The sequence below is a fragment of the Hippoglossus stenolepis genome, chromosome 18 (genome assembly GCF_022539355.2).
Source record: "Hippoglossus stenolepis isolate QCI-W04-F060 chromosome 18, HSTE1.2, whole genome shotgun sequence".
Taxonomy (NCBI): domain Eukaryota; kingdom Metazoa; phylum Chordata; class Actinopteri; order Pleuronectiformes; family Pleuronectidae; genus Hippoglossus; species Hippoglossus stenolepis.
Window position 1 is genome coordinate 7,618,208 of NC_061500.1, and position 22,151 is coordinate 7,640,358.

The window sequence follows — 22,151 nt, forward strand, 5'->3', positions numbered from 1 at the left end:
CATCAGCAGAACAGAGAGAGAGAAACAGAGACAGAGAAGCAGAGGAGGTGGAGGAGGAGGAAGGATATAAAAACACTGTATATAAAAGTAAACGTTGAATGAATCATTCCTAAAAGTGTATTTACATGGATCTAGATACTTTCTCACTTCAGTAGTTCTACAGATTTGATGTTTTTTACCTTCAATGAAAGCAATGCCAATTATCTGCTTTATGCAAAATCTTTTATTTCACAATTTTCTGTATCCCTTATTTTGAAATCAGGTCCAGATATGAAATCCCAATATTCTTCTGTTAAAGCCTCAACTTTTCTCTAATGGTAAAACGTATCCTCTTTTGTTTTCAATTGAAACAGGAGCTGTCGGTGTCCATGTCGACCGGGACCAGCTGGGACAGCTGAAAGACGCTTTGGGCAGTTTCTTCACTCGGCTGGAAACGTGTATCTAACCTTTCATTCTGGCAGCTCAGAGAGGGGCTTGTGATCGGTGGGGCAGAGGGTTGAAATATCATGAATGTCAGCAATACTGGAAAAGTAAATGTTTCTAAATGCGGCCTCATCGTGACAAATAACTTAATGGGGAGTGTTAAATCGACGCTGCGTCCGCTCACAAATAACAAAACACATTTTTCCAGCTCGGTCAATATTTCTGCAGAAAGACAGAACACAATCACTTACACACAGACACACACAATTCCCCCTGAGGGCTGTGCCACTCACTGTCATCCTCTTTTCTCCCGGCTGAACCATTAATGGCTAATTTGAAGGCGATTGGGGGTAAAAGGTCATCCCCCTGATGGATGGAAGGTCTAAGGGCTCATCAAAACGACGCACAATATATTCTTCAACCTATATCACAACAATCAGATGTATATGCTGATGCACACACACCCACACATGCACGACAAAGGACGAGGCCCAAGCCGCAGCCTCGTAACCATGGATACAACACATATGGTGACACAGCATCGTATGAATTAATCAATGAGTGACAGCAGCGGATTAATCGGCTGAAACGCAGCCAAGAAAATGGGAAGCAAACAGAAAACATGGACACTGGCAAACAAACACAACCACAGCTTTTGATGTTTTGTCTGTTTTTTCCTCATGCATCACAAAGTTAATTAAATTGTAGGCATATGTGTGTTTGTCGGCTGCGACTGTTTGAAAACGCAGCATTGCTTACACCTGGTGTTAAAGGATTAGGTGGAAATTCAAGCTTTACTCAAAAGTCAAATGGGATCAGATCAGGATGCACAACTCTGACAGTGGTGATCTCCGTGTCTGGGAGGAGCTGCTCACTTTCTCTGAGCCCGAGGAGGCGACTGTGTGTCCAAATTCTGCTTCAAGTCCTGAGACGAAAACACATTGTGACCACATTTCTTTTATCAGACTGACAAGCTGTTCTTTTTTGTGATGTGGTTCCCAGAGATCGTTTTTTGGAAAGTTAAAGTCCCTGAATCATCCATGTTTTGTCTGATTTATTAAACAAGACATGAAAGGATTTATACCAGGCTCTGTTCTGCTCATTAAACATGAATCTGGAGCTAAGAGTTTGCTTTATCTTAACTTAGAATGACAATGTCGGGAATCTATGATGCAAATAATCACTTTGGATGGAAGGTCACAGCAGGACAATGTATCGTCAACACATTTGTCTCTAGCTCGGTCACAGTGATATCCTACTCTCTGCTGTGTCAGTACACACACACACACACACACACACACACACACACACACACATTTTGCCTTGTCACGGTGCAAGCAGTGACCTTTCAGACAGGCCTTGACACAGCAGCATACCGCATGCAGAGGGATGAGATCATAGTGACAATGATACAGTAGAAGATGTAAGAAAGAGAAAGAGAAGAGAAAAATAAGTAACAAGTTACGAGCGAGGAAGATGAGAGCGAAGAGGGAGGAGTGAGGAGGGCATGCAACAAAAGAAAGTGGAGAACATGCATGATGAGATGGAAATGAGGACCGGTTTGATCCCATAGGTAGACCACAGATGCATTTCAATGAGTTTTATCTCGCCATTACAAAGCGCACATACACACACACACCCTTCTTCAGCGCCCCTGCTCATGCAGACTGGCAGAGAGAAGCACGCCCTACAGCTATGATGCCATTGGCCAGAGATGATGTCATCTCTTCCTGGAGGATGAGCAGCGAGCTGAACGACTGGCTGGCTGAGGCAGACAGCGGGAGAGCGGCGCTGAGGTATCAATTCCATTCATACAGGGGCAGCGATGTTGTGTGTGTGTGTGTGTGTGTGTGTGTGTGTGTGTGTGTTTGTGTGCGACCACTCTCCACAGGGGCATACAGGCAGTGCTATTAGGGCCATGTCCATCAGTCAGAGACACAGACAGTACCTGCTCCCTGTTGGACGCTATCTGTCTCTCTCTCAAACACACACACACTAGATATTTGCCAAAATGCACACCATCAAATATGCGAGTAATCAAGCGTGCACACACACACAGTTGCACACACCCATTTGGTGGCACTTAGGAGGGTTAGGATGGGTGTTGTCTCCCTGTTGTTACCGGGCTGTTGTCATGGCGATGCAGATGGAGCTTTTACTGCTTGCTGGGACTCTCACTTAGCGATACACACACACACACACACACTCTCTCTCACCTTCTTTCACTGGTATCTGCACATATACACCTTTTGAGAGCAGGCTTGCCCTTGCAACAGCTCGTAAGTAAGTGTGTGTGTGTGTGTGTGTGTGTGTGTGTGTGTGTGTGTGTGTGTGTGTGTGTGTGTGTGTGTGTGTGTGTGTGTGAGAGAGTAAACACCCCCATGAGAGACACTAGACACGTTCCTCTAAGAGATGCTCATGGGAAATTAGCCCGTGATAGCCTGTTACAAAGCGCTGCGCATTCACTCTCCTCCTCCTCTTTCTCTCTTTCCTTCTTACGCGTTTTGCACTCCCCTCCCCCTCTTCACTTCCCACACCTCCCACTCATCACTTTTTTAGTGTATGATGTCACTCGCAGGCCTGTAATTGCCAGTAGAGCTGTAGGGATTTCTTCCAAGACTTCTACGTGTGAACACAAGATGCAAAACCAATCCCTGAATCTCGATTGTACTCGAGCATGAACTGCAGTTACGGGTTTCTATGAAGTATGCAGCACACATAGAATAGATGGATAGAAATCCAGAGACCACACACTGAGGGGAACCATAATAATATAATTTAAGATGTCCTGATACAGAAAAGAATTGCCTCGCTGGAGGAGGTTCTTTGCCTGCTCCTTGTCCATCACTCGTTTATACATGGAAACTTCCATTGGTGCATAGAAACAATGAGAGCTGCTATCTACTGTTCTATCAACACAGTGTCGTCGCCTCTGCTGAAAATAATCACGTGTATTAAAACCTGCAGTGATTATGTTGCAGACACGAGTTCTGTGCATCCATTAGCAGAAATATTAATCTAATTAGGATTGAATTACACCCAACAAAGCTATCAAACATCAGGCAATTAAATGGGTTTAATGTTTAATCAGTATCTGTATCTGATTCACATTAACACCACAAACTGCTTCATGATAAAAAATGTTATCACCACCTTTAGGAAAATGGCTGCCAAGTCCTCTCCATCCCGTTGTTTAACCTGTGCATGTATAGTTGGTCTGAAACAATGAATCGGTTATAGATTATAAAGAAAATGGGCATTTCTGATCAGAGATTAATAATTCAAGGTGTTAAAAAGGACAAACGCAAATGAGATGCAAATTGTCAGACACCTCGGAGACCATCAGATTAATCGAGTGCTGAAAAAAGTGTCTGTGCCTAATCTGTAGAGCCACATGTGTAGGCATGGACATGTGAATGATTGTGGGTGTGTATGTTTGTGTATGTGTGTATGTATGTGTGTGTGTGAGAGAGAATGTGTGTGTTCATTGCCATTCTCAGCTGCTCTCCGCAAATCACCCAGAGACGCTTTAACAGCCCTGGGTCTTTTCATAAAAGAAAATGATGCATTAAAAACTCCACAGAGGTCCATGGCCTTCCGTAACTCAAACACACTTTACCCAATGGGGTTTATTAGAAATTAGAGTAAAACGCAAAACACAGCCATGGAGAGATGGGAAACCATATGGAAAGTGGTCCCGTACATTCTCCACAACAAGATTTGGATCTATATTCAAATAAATGAGTTATTAGCAAATAAGACTCAAGAGAAGGGTAGGGGGAAAAGATATACGATCACATCATCACACACATAATACATTCAGCTAAAAGTAGACCACTAATAATGATCAATCCTTTACTACTAACTAAACTTAACCATCTCAAAAGAATCAGTGGCATCTCAACTGCTGCACTCATTGTGCCTCTCATATCTCACACCAGAAGGCCTGATGTTTTTGCACAATGGGCTTTACAATGCAGAGCTCCCTGTGCCGGAGCAGCCATTTGTTCCATTTGGGAGAAGTGAACCTTTAAAGCTGCAGCCGCCTGCCATCAAACAGCCCTCCGCCTTCTACCGAGGTCGGAAGAGGTCAAAGATGAAGAGTGCAAACAATTCCCGACCTCCTGCTCCGCATCCCTTCGCTGCCACACGCTCCCTCTCAGCTGTGTCTTCCCCAGCATATGTGTGCATGGCGTGTGTGTGCGTGCGGATCCACAGGCATGTGCGATTTCCGCAGCGAGAGACCGGTGGAGAGACTTCAGATGACTGATTTGCACAAACACACTGTGTCGGCGTAGAGGCACAGACACAGACACTCGACTTCATTCATCTTAAAACACTTCACATTGGAATCTGTGAATGACTGTTCTTGCAATAAAAGAAGAGTCAGAGTGTGGAAACGAGGGAGACGAGACTAATATTCCTGCGATGGATCAATGGTGAACACATGGGAGGTGATACACAAACGGTGCTAAAACGGCCACTGCGTTCTCTGGGAAATTACACCGTTGTGTTCAGTTATCAAGACCTCGTTCATTAGCCGAGATCGTTTGTGCTCTGCAGCATCCATTCATGTCCAGGACCGATTAACTGTCAGCATTAACATCCCTGTGAGGCGATGGCAGTTATTATTTGAAATGTTTAACCTCTCGATCCACAGAAAAGACCAATCAACTATTGGCAATTTAGATCCAGTAAAGACAACAAAGTGCAATTAGGTTTAACACTGTAGAACAAAGGTCACCGATAGGTGGACCGTGGTCTAGGACCCAGGCACCATCCTATCCAGACCCAGACTGATGACCAATAAATCGTTGAAAATGGTCACATTTTGACAGAGCATTTCTTTGCCTTTGGGTCAGCAGCTCAGGAAACTTACAGACCATGCGTTGTAAATCATATGACGCCACTCAGGCAGTCAAAAGAGGAAGAGTAGAGAAAAGTAACTTCACATGGTTTGCTCCAAAAACAGCAAAGTAGATGAGGAAAACAGATTTTTTTTTTATTCATACTTGACATTAGAAAAGAGCATTTATTCTTATTAGAATACTGAATATTATTATATTTATTGCATTATACTTTCATTGAGCCGTTGACGTCTAATATTTCAATATATATTGCATTGTATCATAAAGCTAGTTATGCATTATCACGTTCCAGACTTTAGCTTGAGGAAAATCTTCTCTCTCTGTGCCTCTCTTGAGTTTTAATTGAATATCCCTGCCGTATACACACTGTAGAGTCTATACAGGTAAAGCTAAAAGGGCAAAATGTAAATATTCACCACAGTAATTGCCTGAACACAGAGAGAGAAGACGCTGAGAGAGAAGACGATAATTATATCGCGAGGTCGAAGGGCATCTTCATCGCTCACCTGCAGGCAGATATTCCTACAGATGAATCTCTCTCCTCCAGCAGCCGTTGTTTAAACACTGCGACTGTGATTATTAAATGCACAGCTGTGTTCTCCATAGGTTTATTTTCTCATGTTCTTCTGTTTTAAAGCTTCCCTCTATCGCGACGGGGGGGGGAGAAAGCAGATGATTGCATGAAGCACTGAGCTGGAAAGTTCTGTGATCCTGGCCCGCGGCTACAGCGTCATGATATGAAGAGACCAATTCCGCCTTTTTTGTTTTTTTTGTTTCGCATTTTCACGGCGAGCACGTTGCGCACTCGAGTTTGCTGAACCGAGGAGCGCCTGAAGACACGTTTCTACTCCACTACGCTCACACATGCAACCGGCTCCATCCATTCACGTGACAGTGTTTGTAACTAAAGAGCGCAGCGCATTTGGAGCAGAGCTTTCTTTATGTGTACGATTAACCTCGCAAACAAGTTTACATTGTTTGACAAGAGACTCAATGAAGCGTATATGTCAACACCTCTGTTAATGCACATTCTGTCTCGTCAGGAGTCAAAGCACCACTTCCACCTTTTAGAGGAAGCTGCCAAATAGTGACCTGCAGCTGAAGGACCACTTAACTCCCAGTGATTTCTCTGAGCTCTTAAGCCAAGATGAAGATTAAAGAAGAGACGGAGAACAATGTGTCACAGGGACAAAGCACAGCTGAACAATGAGACAGCAGAGAACTCTTAAATATGCTACTGACGCAAACTAAATACTTCCTGGTGCTCCTTCTCAGTAAAAGCTTGTGAAGAAACTTATATGGAGCCTTCTGATTGGCCGGGGTTGTTTTGAGTGTAATCACTAGGTGCTGGAAACTTCAGGCTTTAAAGATTCAATATGAAACTTTGGCCACTAGGGGTCTCTCAATCAAAGCAATAAGAAGGACCTATTGATGACATTGAGAAGCAGCGTGGGATCATGGGACTTGAAATTGATGAAAATTTGATGAGGTAACGCATTAAAGTTTTATTCATGAATAATCGTGATCTGTTTGAAGTGACCAACACAAACAATGGAAGGAAAAAACTGTAAAAACAAACATCTATGAAATGAAATTGTTCTAAATGATTGTTGATTGATTACGCCAACTTTAACTAATGTCAATGTTGACCGTACCGTCAACATATCTAAATCCATCTCTTGTCATTACTATACACACTCAAAATCGGTTGAACTGAATATATTACGAATCAGAGAGCAGCCGAAAACATTTGAATAAAGAACTAATTCACAAAATAAACTAGAGCATCAAACACACACGAAACATAGCTGAGACATACAAACACAGACAGGCTCGTGCCCAATTAGTGCCAACAACATCACACAGCTCTAATGAGGATATGGACTCTGAAACAAGGCAATTTAGACACATTCACACACATACATGCACACACACCACACACACACATACGTACACACACACACACTTATGCACAGCTGCCCTTCACACTATGAGCCTGCAGGGTGTGACAGGCGGGGACGCCAAAAGAGGATTTGTGGTGAAAAGCTTTGGGGAGGAGGGTGAGAGGGAGAGAGAGAGAGATAGGAGGAGTGGAGAAGAGGGGATTACATGGTGAATATTTCAATACTGAAACATACCAATTGGCTTGGGCTCCCTTTCTGGCTCGGACAGACCGATACACACACACACACAGACACACACACATAAAGGCATTAGCGGGGCCATATCTCCTACAGCTAGCTTAGCCCTGACTATACACAGAGTGGGGTGATGGGTAAAGCTAATACCAAACCACTGGGACCCCGGGGATCTGACTGACAAGCTGATTGCTGGCTAACCTGCTGTGTGACTGACTGAGTGGACTAGAACCAGTCAATCTCTTCCCTTTGTAAGAACAACTAAAAGTGCAGAGCAGCAGGAAATAGATCCCACATGTCAGAGGAGAGAACAGTTTTTACTGTAAAACTAATAAGATCAAAGCATCATATAGAGAAGCTGGAAAGAACATTACACCAATACAAGCAGGTTTAGTGTCTGTTATTAAATTACGGACTCTTGAGAATGAAGATAAAGCGTGGACGAGACATACAGAAGGGACATCAGCGTAATAAAGCCGGTCACTTTAAAATGTATGATGTATTTGTTGCAGGACTTCTTGAGAAACCTCATCCCTCTGTATGTAATAAACTGACTCTTATGATATATTTCTGACTATAGGGCTCAATGTTTCCAGTTTTTACTCTGTGAAAAGTGTTAATTTAACAGTGGTTATTTTCAACATTTAAAAACCAAGTGCAAATTTGATTTAAAAGACAAATCAATACAACAAATATAACACAAACACTCTGTACAGCCACTTCTCCACTAGTCAAAAAACCCACTAACATAATGGGAATGGATACAATCAAAATTCACTCCCAGGTCAAATGACGCAGCTTTTTATCGGCTCTGGATCAACATGTCACCTGAACACGCTAACTTCTTCTTCTTCTTCCTTATTTTGGCAGTCTACATGCTGACTCTGCACCTTTTCTGGCACGACATTATGACGCACATTAAACTTTCGTCCGTTGGCGCGTTAACAGCCATGAACATTCGTGTACTTATTGTTTAAGTACAAGTTTTAAAAAACCTGCATATACGCACAAATTTTGGGAATAAAAGACTCTCTGAGTTAAGACTCCTGGCATCATCGGGCAGCAGGAAGTAAAACAACTTGTGGCGCACCAACAAATAGAATGGTGACTTAATTATCAGAGTAATCTCTTTTTTTTTGTTCTGGGTAAAAGGCTGAGTAACATTGAGAATCCAGAGAAAGGAAGTAAAATTGGGGCCAGGGCACATTTTACTCTCCAAAGTCATCATGAGGTATAATTGAGAATCGCTTTGCACACACAGAAACGTCAGGGCGCACGGGACTAGATGGCAGAGAGGGGCCATGTTGTGAGGTTAGAGGTCAACAGCAATGTCCCAGATACAGTCGGGCCTCTGGAACTCTAAAGGACAGAGGGACCGGCTGCTGGCTGGCATGATGGCTGCCACATGCTGCTCGGGTCAGCGGGGAATGAGGCTACAGCGTCGGAGTTGGCGACACACACAGACACACACACACAGAAAGAGAGAGAGTGAGAGAGAGAGAGGGGTGAAAGAGGGAAAAGGATTAACTTAAAAAACAATCCAAGTGTAGGGGAGTGGGTTCGTAATGTGTGTGTGTGTGTGTGTGTGTGTGTGTGTGTGTGTGTGTGTGTGTGTGTGTGTGTGTGTGTGTGTGTGTGTGTCTCTCTTTTTCTGGGGGCTGATGGGGGGTGGGAGTGTTCAAGCGGACAGTACATTGTCCCAGTTTTTTTTCCACCCTGGAAGCCCTGGGTTATAGACACAATACATACGTGTGTGTGTGTGTGTGAGTGTGTGTGTGTGTTCATAGTTAGCATTCTGCAGTCTAGACCCGGGGATTAAGTGTAATCTCTGGCCAGTGATACAGCTGATGAGCTGAGGTCTCACATCACTGCCTCTGCATCGACACCATCATCCGTGTGTCAATTATTTTAGGTTTGAAAAGAGAAAAATAAAGCATTTACCACTAATGACGCAGCATGAACTCTCATAACATCATGAAAAATACATTGTATTATTCTATTTTTGATCTTATGGGAAATGTACTATTGATACAGAGCAGCCAGATGTTCAACCGCTGGGTTTGTTACCATCTCATCAAGTCTAGGATGTATCTGTATCATCTTATCTTGTCAGAGATCATTTGTGTAGAAAAGTAAGTAAAACGTGACGAAACACTGCTTCACTGCTGAAAATAAGGGACAAAAACTAGTCCTGATCTAAATTCATCTCAGTTCAGATGAGCTGAAAACAAGTGGAGGTATTCTGCTTCTGTGCAGAATTACATATACTTCAAAATAATTGAGGATAAGGTGAATAGCCCAGTAGAGACAGCAGGTAACCATCTTCTTTCCCAGCACTGAGATATCTGAGTGGGTTGTTTGTTTTAGGTTGTTAGTTCCACATTGGTCTTGTTTGTAGATTTATTACAGCGTGCTAATATCTGTATCATTGAGAAAGAACTGCAACACACAAACATTACAATCTACGCATTCTGCTGCCAAAACAGCTCCCTCTCTAAGACCTAGTACTTTATACTTTAACACATTTAAAACTTTTTAAGGTTAGGTCTTTTAGGGGAGTATTGCATTTTAGGGGCAGCACAGTTGCCTGAAGTTTCCAGATTCAAGTCCCAGTTCAGCCGGAGTCTTTCTCCCCGTGTTTAAATTGTTTTTTCTCTGGGTACCCCCGTCTTCCTCCCGCAGTCCAAAGACATGCAGATTGGGGATTTAGTTTAAATTGAGACTCTAAATTGACGGTAGTTGTGAACGGTCTCTCAATGTCAGCTGGGATTGGCTCCAGCTCCCCCTGCGACCCTCAAAATGATAAGCAGAACTCTTAATGGATGGATGGACTGAATTTGAGACTTTCTATGAACGCCATGCAGAAACCCTGAATCCTCACTTTCACACACCAGTGAGGCGCTGAATAATCCCTCGTTTTTTTCCAGATAAAAGAAGCTGCAGTCACCACTTGTGTGTGTGTCGGAGAGAAAAGTACTCAATGTGAAACTAAAACTACAATATTAGAAGTAATGATTACCCCCTGGAGGCAAAGCAGAAGCGTCGATATGACATTGGATGTGCAGAGCGGCTAATGATTCAAGCGCTGCATGTCTGGGAAGCAGACAGTGTTTGGTCTACATGACACACAGGGCTGTGTTCGTCAGGCTGTGTTTAATTACAACAGATCGGGGGGGAATCAATATCGGTCTATAGACTAAAATCACACTGTTGGTAAACAAACCCAAGTTTTTCAAGCATAGAAAAGCTCCCACTTAACTCCAACCATTGAGCGAGTGCTAATTAATTTACCCCAGCTCACACACCACCACCACACAGGAACCCCATTTGCAGATTTAATTAAAATAACTTCATTACTCGGAGCTTCAAAACATTTCACTCTATAAACAAAAGACAAGACAAGAATCTCTTTTCGAGGATGGGTGTTAGAAGAAAACTACCAAAGCAACAAACATGACGACAAAGAGGGTGACACCGCGGAATCGTCCTGCTCCCAGAGACAAGGTGGGACATGTTGCCACCTGACATCAGGATTACTGCACTCGCACTCGCACACACACACACACACACACACACACACACACACACACACACACACACACACACACACACACACACACACACACACACACACACAACACAACTAAACAGCCTTCAAGTAAAGCCATAATTATAACAACACAGTCTGCTCAGATACAAAGAGAAGAGAAGAGAAGAGAAACATGTGGATGATCGACTACAAGCACTTGAGTCCAGTAGTCTCATAACCTCGGGCAATACAGTCTTTTGTTCGTCATCTTCTACCATTTCATATTATCTCATAGTAATAACCAATCCCCTTTATGTATTCTCCTCTTTTATCACTGATGTCATGTGAATTCATGGACGTTCTCAGATTAAAAACTAAGAACTAAGAACCAAACCCTGTCAGATAAAACCGAACTGAAAGCAGAGCGGCCCCCTGAAACACACCACATTTAGTTAGTCCCTGGAAAAGTTGACATTCTAAAAATACAAGCATCAGATATCAAGTATAACGGACACAGGATCACACACACACACACACACACACACACACACACACACACACACACACACACACACACACACACACACACACACACACACACACACACACACACACACACACACACACTGGGTGTCATTTTGTCCCAGCAAAAAGGTCGGATATTTGGTTTCATGCACCGTGCCAGAATTAGACCAAAGTAAAACTGATACTGTTTGCTTCAATCTGTACCCATCAGACACACACACACTTTCTCTTCCTCTCTCTCTCTCTCTCTCTCACACACACACAGCTTCTCCACACACTCTACACACACACACACACACACAAAACTCTCCTCTCTCGAACACTCTCCATCTGACACCCAAGTTCTGTTCAGCATGATCTCATCCGACTGCCGGCAAGCAGGACAATGAATCACCTCACACAAATACACACTAGCACAAATACCTACACACACACAGACACACTCTCTCACACACACAGACACACATGTGCAAAGAGGAATGCACCAAATATAAGAAGACCTGGATCCAGAGCATGCGTGTGTCTTGTAATAACATATCAAGTCCTGGAACCACTTTGTTGCAGACACATGCAAAGACATAGAAACACCTGCACATGAATATGTATATGCATGTGCACATAGACATGCACACTCACCTGCACCTGCATGAAGGATCCCCGGTAGAAGCAGCATGCTGCAGCCGACAGGGCACTCCACAGACTACACCTCTCCGTCATGGTAGTGCACACACCTTCCTCTGCTACCTTTTCCTCCACTTCACCTCTGCTCCTTCTTTCTCCCCCACCCAGAGTGTCCGATCCAGGGGGGAAAAAAATAAGCCCCAGCAGCCCCTGCCTGGACTGAGCCTGTCCCACCCCTGCCTGGCTACCAGCCCATCAACATAGTACCACCAGCACTACAAGAGGAAAAACCCAGGCTATGAGCTGAAGAGCGAACAGCACAGCCCCAGCCTGCAGACAGTAACCACATCAGCTATTTGCCACAGGAGTGAGCCGCTAACAGCTGGTGCTGATGGCAGAGAGTGATACCACAGATCCTGACATCTCCTCCTGCGCCTGCTGCCTGCTGCCTCCTGCACCGGCTCCTGCCTCTGCTGCCTCCCCCTGCACTTGCTGCACTTCACGAGGCTGCTAGGGATTACCTCATTGCTTTGCTGATGAAAGGAGAGTGGGTGGGGGGAGGGCGGACCAGAGAGGAGGAGAGAGAGAGAGAGAGAGAGAGAGAGGGTGGGAGGGATGGATGGATGCATGGAGGGAGGGATGGTGGAGGGGTGTGCATGCGAGGAGGCACAAGCGGAGAGGAGTTGCTGTCGAATTGCAGGCAGAGAAAACCCAACCCCACCCTCCGGTCCAACCCACGACCCCCGCTGTACGCACTGAGACAATGCTTGACACGGGTGGGGGGTCACAGAGGGGGTGCAGAACAGGGACAAAGTGAGGAAAAAAAGAGAGGAGGAGGTAGAGAAAGGATAATTAAAAAGAAGAGAGGATGAATGGAGAGAAGATGCAGAGGAATAGAGGAGGAGGAGGAGGAGGAATGCAGCCTCCCAAAGGAATCTAACCTTTCTTTTGCCAAGAAAACAACCCCAACAGGGACCCACACACCCCCTCCCAAAAATACACACACACACACACACACACACACACACACACACACACACACACACACACACACACACACACACACACACAGTCCATGACTTCAGAGGACATCACATAGACTTACATTGATTTCCTGGAGACAAACTGAAGAATAGTTACTTCTTGCCTAAACCTTAACCTAAATCTAACCTAAACCCTTCACCTTTAAATGTATTGATTTGCATAATGGGGACTTGCTTTTTGTCCCCATAAGGAAGAGAAGTCCTCATAATGTGACTATATAAACAGATTTTGGTCCCCACAAACAACTTTCTTTCTTTAGGACCAAGCTTTGGTCCCCATGAGATCTCATGGTCCTCACAAGGTCAGTAAGATGGAAAAGATCCTAAAGATGTAACAAAAAATTGTGTACACACACACGCTCATACTAACGTGCTTAACTGCATATTCACACTTTTTATTTCGCCTACACGTCGACACATTCACACACGATATATTAGACAGCAGTGAAAATGTGTGTGTGTCTGTGTGTGAGTGTGTGTGTGTGTGTGTGTGTGTGTGTGTGTGTGTGTGTGTGTGTGTGTGTGTGTGTGTGTGTGTGTGTGTGTGTGTGTGTGTCTGCAGTGTGTGTGTGTGTGTGTGTCTGCAGTGTGTGTGCAGTTGAATATAATGATGTGTCTCTAAAAAGCCATGCAGACTGCAGCTAGACAGCTCATTATAAGCTGAAACATACAGGCAGGTGTTTCAAGGATAACACAGTGTTTTCACCGGCCCATTTCATACGTGCACACACGCGTACACACACACACACACGCGCACACACGGACACAGGCACACATACCGGCAGGGAGATATCAGGAGGGGAGGGGCTGTGTCTCCAGAGGTCTGAGTGAGTGACATCATTGAGGACGCTTCGCCATGGCAACACTGCGAGAGCCTTGACAGCATCCCAAAAAAATCTGACACTGCATTTAGTTGGGTCTGCACCACTGCAGGGAGGCAGCACGTATCAAGAGAGAGAGAGAGAGAGAGAGAGAGAGAGAGAGAGAGAGAGACATTGCCAGACAAGGAGAGAAAAATGCAACACACCAGGTCAGACAAATACTCCTGTAGTGACTTTGTGTCTTTCAGGTCATCTCCGCACAACACACACAGAATCAGATGATGCCAGCGATCACGTTGCTAATCTTCCTCTCGAATGCATGCTAGTGGGTCAGAGGCAAGAGGGGAAAAAAAGGTTGATAGATAAGACGATACAAGAACCAGGATGGATTCATTAACTGCAGCGACTCCTCTTAATGTAATCTGGAGCCATCCACCACTGGATTAGACAGATTACACAGTGGGGACACAAATAATCTCATAAGAGGGGCCCTGTGCTCCCCCCCCTCCCCCTTCATCCCCCCTGTAATACCAAACAATCACAACATATACGGCACGACACATCTGGCAGCTGCATGCGCCACACGTGAAAAACACACGACAACATGATGGATGCAGAGTTTAAAGCGTCGACCGTGTGTCGTAGCTCCGAGTTTCGCATTAACGTTGGCCGTGTGAGGGGGGGGGTAACTCCCGCTCAGACAGGTGATAATGAAAATGTATTGCTGTGTAAGGTGCATTAGCTAAAAGCCGCTCGACGAAATTATACTTCCTAAAACATATGTAGTTTTTATATTACACCTCCTAATCCTTTTAAACGTGCAATATAACTTCAGCCACTTGGGGGTCTCTCAGTCCGAATAATAACAAAAAAACATGACTTTTGTTGAAAATCTAGCTACCTGGTGCAACTTAGGGACAAATCATGTTCTCGGATGAGGTCATGTTTTAAAGTTTTATTCACGTCACGCAACAAACCCATGAATAATCGTGATCCGTTACAGAGACTAATACGAACAGTGGAAGGAAGAATCAGACGACATGGCTAACAGGCTAAAGGTGTGTTTCTGTGTTTGTACAGGTCCTTGTTCCTCACTTTCTTTTCTGCTTCTTCTCGAACATCCAATCGTTGAATCTATCCTTTCACTTTTCAGCCTTCCTGTTTCTTGTCTCCCTCTTTTTCTTCGTCCTGTCGAATCCAACCTTTCTCCAAACCCTTCTTATCAGCGCGCTCCTCCCCTCACCTCTCCCTCCTCCTTATCCCGACCTCTCATGGCCTAACCTCCTCCTGCCAGCCTCCTCCTCCTCTCTGATCCCTGATCTTTTACCTCTCTTCTCTCCTCTGTCCTCCCCCCTTTTCTCCTCCACGGACATCCCTCCACCTCTCCCTCCCTCCAGTCCTCTATCTCTACATCTCCTCCCCTGCTCGGAGGTGGTCTTCTGTTATATATTAATTAGTGCGGCCCCATCCCGCTGGCTGATAGAAAGCACAATGGAGAATCCCTGCATGTGCCTGCAAGCCTCCCGCTAATGAAAGGAGCGTGCATGTGTGTGTGTGAGAGAGACACACACACACACACACACACACAGATAGGAGAGTGAATATAGACAGTGAGAAAGGGTGTGTGTGAGAAGGGAGAGAGCAAAATGTGTATGTGTGTGTGTTTGTGCATGTGTGTTAGAAGATGAAAAGAGACACACTGAGGGCACTTCGAGATTATATGTGCACACACGTCTTTGAGTGTCTATGTGTGCACACGTGCGCATCTAAAACAAAGACGGAGCTCCGCTGGGGGTTCTGAGGGTACAGCTAATGATCTGTGTGTGTGTCTGATTGTCATCGGTGTGTTTTCACAGGGTGGACCCTCCTCACAAACCGGGTAATCCGTATTGAACCATCAGATATGTGTTTCAAAGCCTGTTTGAAACATCAGTCTGCAATAATGATGCAGGGAGAGAAAGAGGCCCACCCACAAACACACACACACACACACACACACACACACACACACACACACACACACACACACACACACACACACACACACACACACACACACACACACACACACACACACGCACACAGACAGAGGTGTGAAATAGCACAATTAAAAATCATCTTGCTTTAATCGCCTAAAACATGACTGTAAACTTACGCTGATGTGTTGCCGTGGCAACTAGACACATCTTTTAACGTGAATAAAGAAGTGAGATCAAGGCGTCATTGTTCTCGGTCCTGTGTACTGTGAGCGTGTTGACCTTGAAGAAAGTGGACAGAATGGGGGAAGCACCTGAGAATATGACGGAGATCAGACGTGTTGGTTCGACTCAGTGGTGATTTTTGAGGCGGCAGTTTGTGAAGTAAATATTTAATGTTTCTTGTGTTGTTCAGTCAGTGTCGCAGATGTTCGGCCTGTGACGAGAGCCAGAACGATATGGATCTTTTGAGGCCGATAATGATTTCTTAAAAGTCGTTAAGACAAAGAAATGGAGCTGAGGCTTCGTATTTTACAATGTCAACATTAACTTTATTAAAAATGATTCATTAAAAGAAAACACAAACACTACCAAGAACTTGAATTATGTAAAAAGTAAATTTTCTGCACATAAACGCTGAAACCAATATCCATGAGAGGCTCATATCTGACACGTTTATCAGCCATGTGGTATGTGAGACTTTTGTCTTTAGCACATTTTCCTCAGTATTTGCGACACCAGCAGTTAAAGGAGCAACCATTGTACTTTAAAATCACAATTACAGAGGCAACGATACAATGACACATTTTAAGTTGAATACCAGATAGTGCAGGGTGCTAATTGACATTTTTAGCCCCACTCATGATTCTCTGGATGGGTTTTCACTCTTCACCACACTGGTATTTACTGCAGGGCATCTCTGTGGATAGTCCATGTCCTCAAATTCAATACCTTCCTATTCGATTACCTAAATAAAGTGATTTGTGCAGTGATCGAAGATGCCAATGGCCTCTCAGTAAACACGAAGTGTGTTGTGTACGTGTGTGTTTAGGCATGTGTCTGTATTCTGTGTCTTTGTCAGTCTGTCTGCTCATGGAACAATAACTGTAGACTACACAGGGGTGTGTGTGTGTTACCGAGGACCAGCCCTGGCAGTTTACACCCCCTCTCATTAACAGGGGCGCCACATTAATTCAGTCTACTGTAATTGTCACACACACACACGCACACACACACACACACACACACACACATGGGGCACTGCCTTAAATTAATCAGGTGGCACGCAGACATACAGATTTTGGAAATTCAAACCATTCGCATAATCAAACATCCAGTAACACATGATACACAGCTGAGTCCCCCTTCACACACGCGCACACACACACACACACACACATAGTTTGGAGCGTGCCAGACATATGTTAATAAAACTCATATGAATCCCCCCATGTCCCACCTCCCCTGCCCGGCCCCTCCCATCAATCCAGCTCCATGCCACTAAACAGGACCGGAGACAAAGCAGGGCCGTGCTGCAGGCAAAAACAAACGCACACAATCATAAAGCGAGGACCCACACACACATACACATCACCCAAAATGTCTGAAAAATGTTACTTCACCAGTCATAAACCATTCTGAATCAGGTTTTTATGTCTTTTGCACAAAGAGTCACAAAAACAAAAACATTAGACGTTGCTTGACCAGAGATGCCTCCCCATGAAAAATGAATGATGATGGATATTTTATGATAAAGCCGAACAGATGACGAGCTCGTCCTGAAAGCTTTGGAGCCTTTTCATACCGTTCTTTGAGCCTATTCAGACCAAGTTTGTTTGCCTTTCTCTCTGTTTTGTGTGGGACAGTGTGTGTTTGTGTGTGTGTGTGTGTAAGCATGTGTACCCGTGTGCGAGCCTGGTCTTCTCCCATTATAACAGAGAACGCTGAGGCCAACTCCTGATTTAAACATCAGCTGCCATAAATGTTTCAGAGGAATGGAAGGCGACGGGCGGCCCGCTGGCAGCTCTTTAGAGGCGGGCGGGTCGGAGGGTGGGTGGGTGGTGTGAGAGAAAGGGAGAGAAAATAGAAAAAATGGTGACAAATCACCAACAAGGATTTGAGAAAAAAGTGGGTGAGTTCAGGTTAAAGCAGAAAACAGTGACCTTACTTCTCCTCCTCCCTTTTTAAAATCGGAGTGATGTGCTCATCTTGAAAGAAATATGTTGAAAATTCTCTTGAAGGGCTTAGTCACGCACACGTCAGGCTTATTTTAAATCAAAGAAACAAGTTGGGTGATATTTTGTGTCGGTGTAAGTCCCAGTTATTGTGTCTCAAAATGTTACACCACCACCTAGTGACAGAAACGACCTAAAAATAGTTCAATTGTGGCAAAAACAATCACATTAAAATGTGTAGTTGTACATGAGCATGTTATGTTAACTGTCAACTTCTATAAACAGTAACCACGGTGCTCTGTGTAAGGAACTTAAAGGCATAGTTCACAAAGTTCTATTGAATCACAACAGTCCAGAATCAATAGAATACTCAAGAGTGTTTTGTAATAGATGTGGACCATCTTCTCAGAGATAAAGACTACATCAGTGATATTTAAAAATTACCTTGACCTTATAGGATAAGTGTTATAGATAATGGATGGATGAATGGACATTGCCATTAAAGGAAAAGTGAAGAGGCCTTTATCTTGGACTGCAAACAGCGAATATCTATACTTTGTTAAGGCCTTAATCTTCGATCTATATTGGCACACTTAGGTTTTGTTGTGTTTGCTATTAAAGCTTCAAACTCTTTCATTATATCTATGAGTGAAAAAATCTACTTTACACAGACGAGGCGGCGGCTGTGTGGTGGGATTTAGCTGCAGTCGATTTGTGGTGGCCAGGGGAAGTTGGATGCATTTGTTTTACAAAAGAAATTCCGTCCGGGGTCAGAGGAGATGGCTCTCACCACCGCTCCTGTGATGTATAATCAATAGAAAGACACACATCCCAGGAGCTCATCATTTCACTCCAGTCTCTTCTTCCCTCTCTCTCTTTTTCCGTCTTTAGCTTCACTTTCTTCTCTTCCCTCCCCACTTTGGCTCAAACTTTAAAGTCCAATATTTGAACATATGTGTCTTTGTAGTAGACACGGCTCCATAGCATCGATCTCCAAGGTCACGAGACAGCTTCTCACAAGCTCTCTGATCTTTTACAAGTCCAGTGTCTGGCCCCACCTGCTGGCCGCAGCACAGACTGGCTGCTGCACACGTGAGCGCCGCTTCCCTCCAAATTAAATTAGCTAAATGGCAAAGTGAATCAGGCTAAATGCAGAGCGAGTCTGCTGAAGTGATCGCAAGTGTGGGAGATTAAGGGATAATAATCAGCCGCCATTACATCTGAGCACTCACGTTTAAAATAATCTAATTCAATAACACGAGAGGAGGCCCTAAAAAATACAGCTCATATCTAAAGTCGTGTGTGTGTCGCTGAGAACTGAGAAGTTGCTGTTTTCATTGGATTCCAATAAATTCCCATACATTCAAATGCTGTTCTCATTTGAAAACACTGCTGCAGAGTTTAATTAAACCCCAGCACTGTTGATGTGATGCTATTTTACTGAAGCGGGAGAAAAGGCGTTATAAAACCAACCGTTTTCCTCTGCCGGGGTAAAGTGAAATATATTTTAAACGGTTACATTTATAAAGACAACACTTTCAGATATGTTTTTTTTAAGATCAGTGATGTATCCACAGCCACGCAATTAGAATAAATGGTAAAGTTTACTCTTCCATTTTGGTTCATGGTTTCACACACAGGGTTTGTGCTAGTGCGGATATGGAGGTTCCTCTGTGTGAAATATGTAGAAGTGATAAAGGAGTAAGTAATACGGGATATTGCAAATTATATTGAAATATATGGTTATACATTAGGTTGATCTCTTTTAATGGGCCCAGTTACTTATTTTATTTATTCTTCATTCCTTTTGCAGGTGAAATAAATCCTAATCTTCTGAAATGTATTTTGACTGCTTGGTCCCTGACAACATCTAAAATCCCATGGTGCTAAAGACTAAAATAATGATCTGCAATAATGTCTGTCATTATGGAGCATTGATCACCATTCAGGCTTAATGAAGCTGACCTCTTTTCATTAAGGGAGAGAGATTTCTGTGGGAAGTTATTCGATTCCACGTACGTACAGTGCACACAGAGAATTTGACCACACACACACACACACACACACACACACACACACACACACACACACACACACACACACACACACACACACACACACACACACACACACACACACACACACACACACACACACACAGACGACAGAGGATGATACAGACACATACAGATGCTCACACGCCTGGACGGAGCAGACTCACCTGGACATATTCAGCCTGGCCGTCAGTTGGCTCCATGTGGCTGAAGAAACAGAAAAACAAACGAGAGTGAGGGGGAGAAAAATAAGGCCAACAAAGGTGATAAGGAGCAAATGTTAAAGATAAATCTATGTGAAAAAGTGCACATGTACACACTTTTTTTAGTGTTTGATCAGGTCTTGTAACAGGTGCAGTGTTACCACAGACTTCCAAAAAATCACGCCTGTATTCCCATCACCCATTTCTGCAGCGGCCTCTCCGGCGAGTTAAAAGTTGCCGCAGCCCAGCCTCATGGAAAATGGACAGATAACAAACCCCACTGAGCATCTAAGGTTCCTGGCCTCTCAAATCCCTCGGGAACCATAATTCACACATTTACACTCATGGTGGACCCGGATCATGTAACAAAAAACCCTGTTGTGCTGCAGTCCTGCGGGGGGTAATTACACCCCAAGATAAGTTTTAACATCAATCAGTAACAGCTCCCAGTTGCCTGATGGGTCTCATAAGGCCCGGCGTAAAGCTGTGCTACACATGACCACAGAGGGGCCAGATCAAAGCGTCCCATCACCGCGCTGGGCTCGGGAATGTTAATGGATCCCACGGCAGAGCAGCTCCACATTCCCCCCCCCCCAAACTGCTCCTGTGTGCTGGATCTCAGCACCAAAAAAAACTGAACTACTGAACAAAATCTTACAAATATCTGCCTGCGACATTCGCATTGATAATATCTGTATGAAAAAGAAAGAAAGATTGTGAGTGAGCTGAAAATGCAAAATCAGGCCAATCCGACATGAAGCTTTGAAAACAAACAGCATGAGATCAGAGCGTCTGTCATGTTACAGAAGAGCTGCATCGCTGTGAAGGCACCAGCTGTGGTTCACACACTCCACTCGTGTTCATCCTCTGATAAATACATAGATGATAGATAGACGATAGCAATTTAAACCTTTTATCAAAGTAAAATTCAGATTGTAAGTTTGTGTGATGTGTGTGTGATCACTGTTTGACACTGAAAGGTGCAAATACAAATCTTCACTAGTTAGTCATTAGTACTAAAAAAATCAGTTTCAATAAAACTTAACTGTGTCTCATCAATGCAAGAAACACCAACAGCAACAAGTGCAGAAGAGAAACTTGTGCTTTTAGCCTATATATATAAAAATGTATTTTAAAAGTAACCACTCAACAGCAAATGAGAAGCTGGATCTGACTAATATTCAGCTTTTTTTGCTTCAAATACATTGTGATCAATTAAATGAATCACCAAAAGTGATACCAATACATTTTTTAATGGTTAGGTATTGAAATTGTTTTAGTTGAGGCAGTTTATGCTTTTTCACGACACTGTCTGGTTTTTTTGGGGGGGCCTCTCTAACCCAGGATGACGGTACACAGAGTAAACTCAGACTAAGATTGTCCAAATTCAGTCCAAATACTTTTTCTCTATTGCAATGTGTGTAGGACCTAAGTTTGAGTTAAGAAGCCAGATAGGTAACAACTGAAGGAAGGAGACGGATAGAAAAGACACAAGAATGGTTTGGCAAGATGAGCCAAGGTAGAATAGCTCCACATGAAGAATGATGCCATGTGGCCACTGTGGCGTGCAGAGACAAATCACCTTCTTGCAAGGACGGCTCAGATTCGGTAACGTTAACTTCACCAAGTGAACTTGTGTCTCCCTGATGCATCTGGTGTTGAGAATAAAAGGTTTCACTTAATATATCATACGTCTCCAGAAAAAACTTCATTCCTTCACCCTGTACGATTTCCCTCACACAACCAAACAATATTCACTTCACTGTCAGAGCTATG

The 22,151-nt window shown here is 43.9% G+C and overlaps 1 protein-coding gene across 5 annotated transcripts in view; it reads right to left on the minus strand.

The window, feature by feature from the left end:
• The window catches only part of sh2d3ca (SH2 domain containing 3Ca), a 48,829-nt gene that overhangs the window by 21,723 nt on the left and 4,955 nt on the right, over positions 1–22,151 (minus strand). For 3 of the 5 annotated variants that reach the window (XM_035185144.2, XM_035185143.2, XM_035185147.2), the window contains one exon: positions 20,340–20,379. In XM_035185144.2, coding sequence (XP_035041035.1) covers positions 20,340–20,379 — 40 coding nt within the window. Of the gene's footprint in view, positions 1–12,119; positions 12,634–20,339; positions 20,380–22,151 lie in introns of those variants that run through there. The other 2 variants (XM_035185146.2, XM_035185145.2) reach the window with 2 other exon arrangements.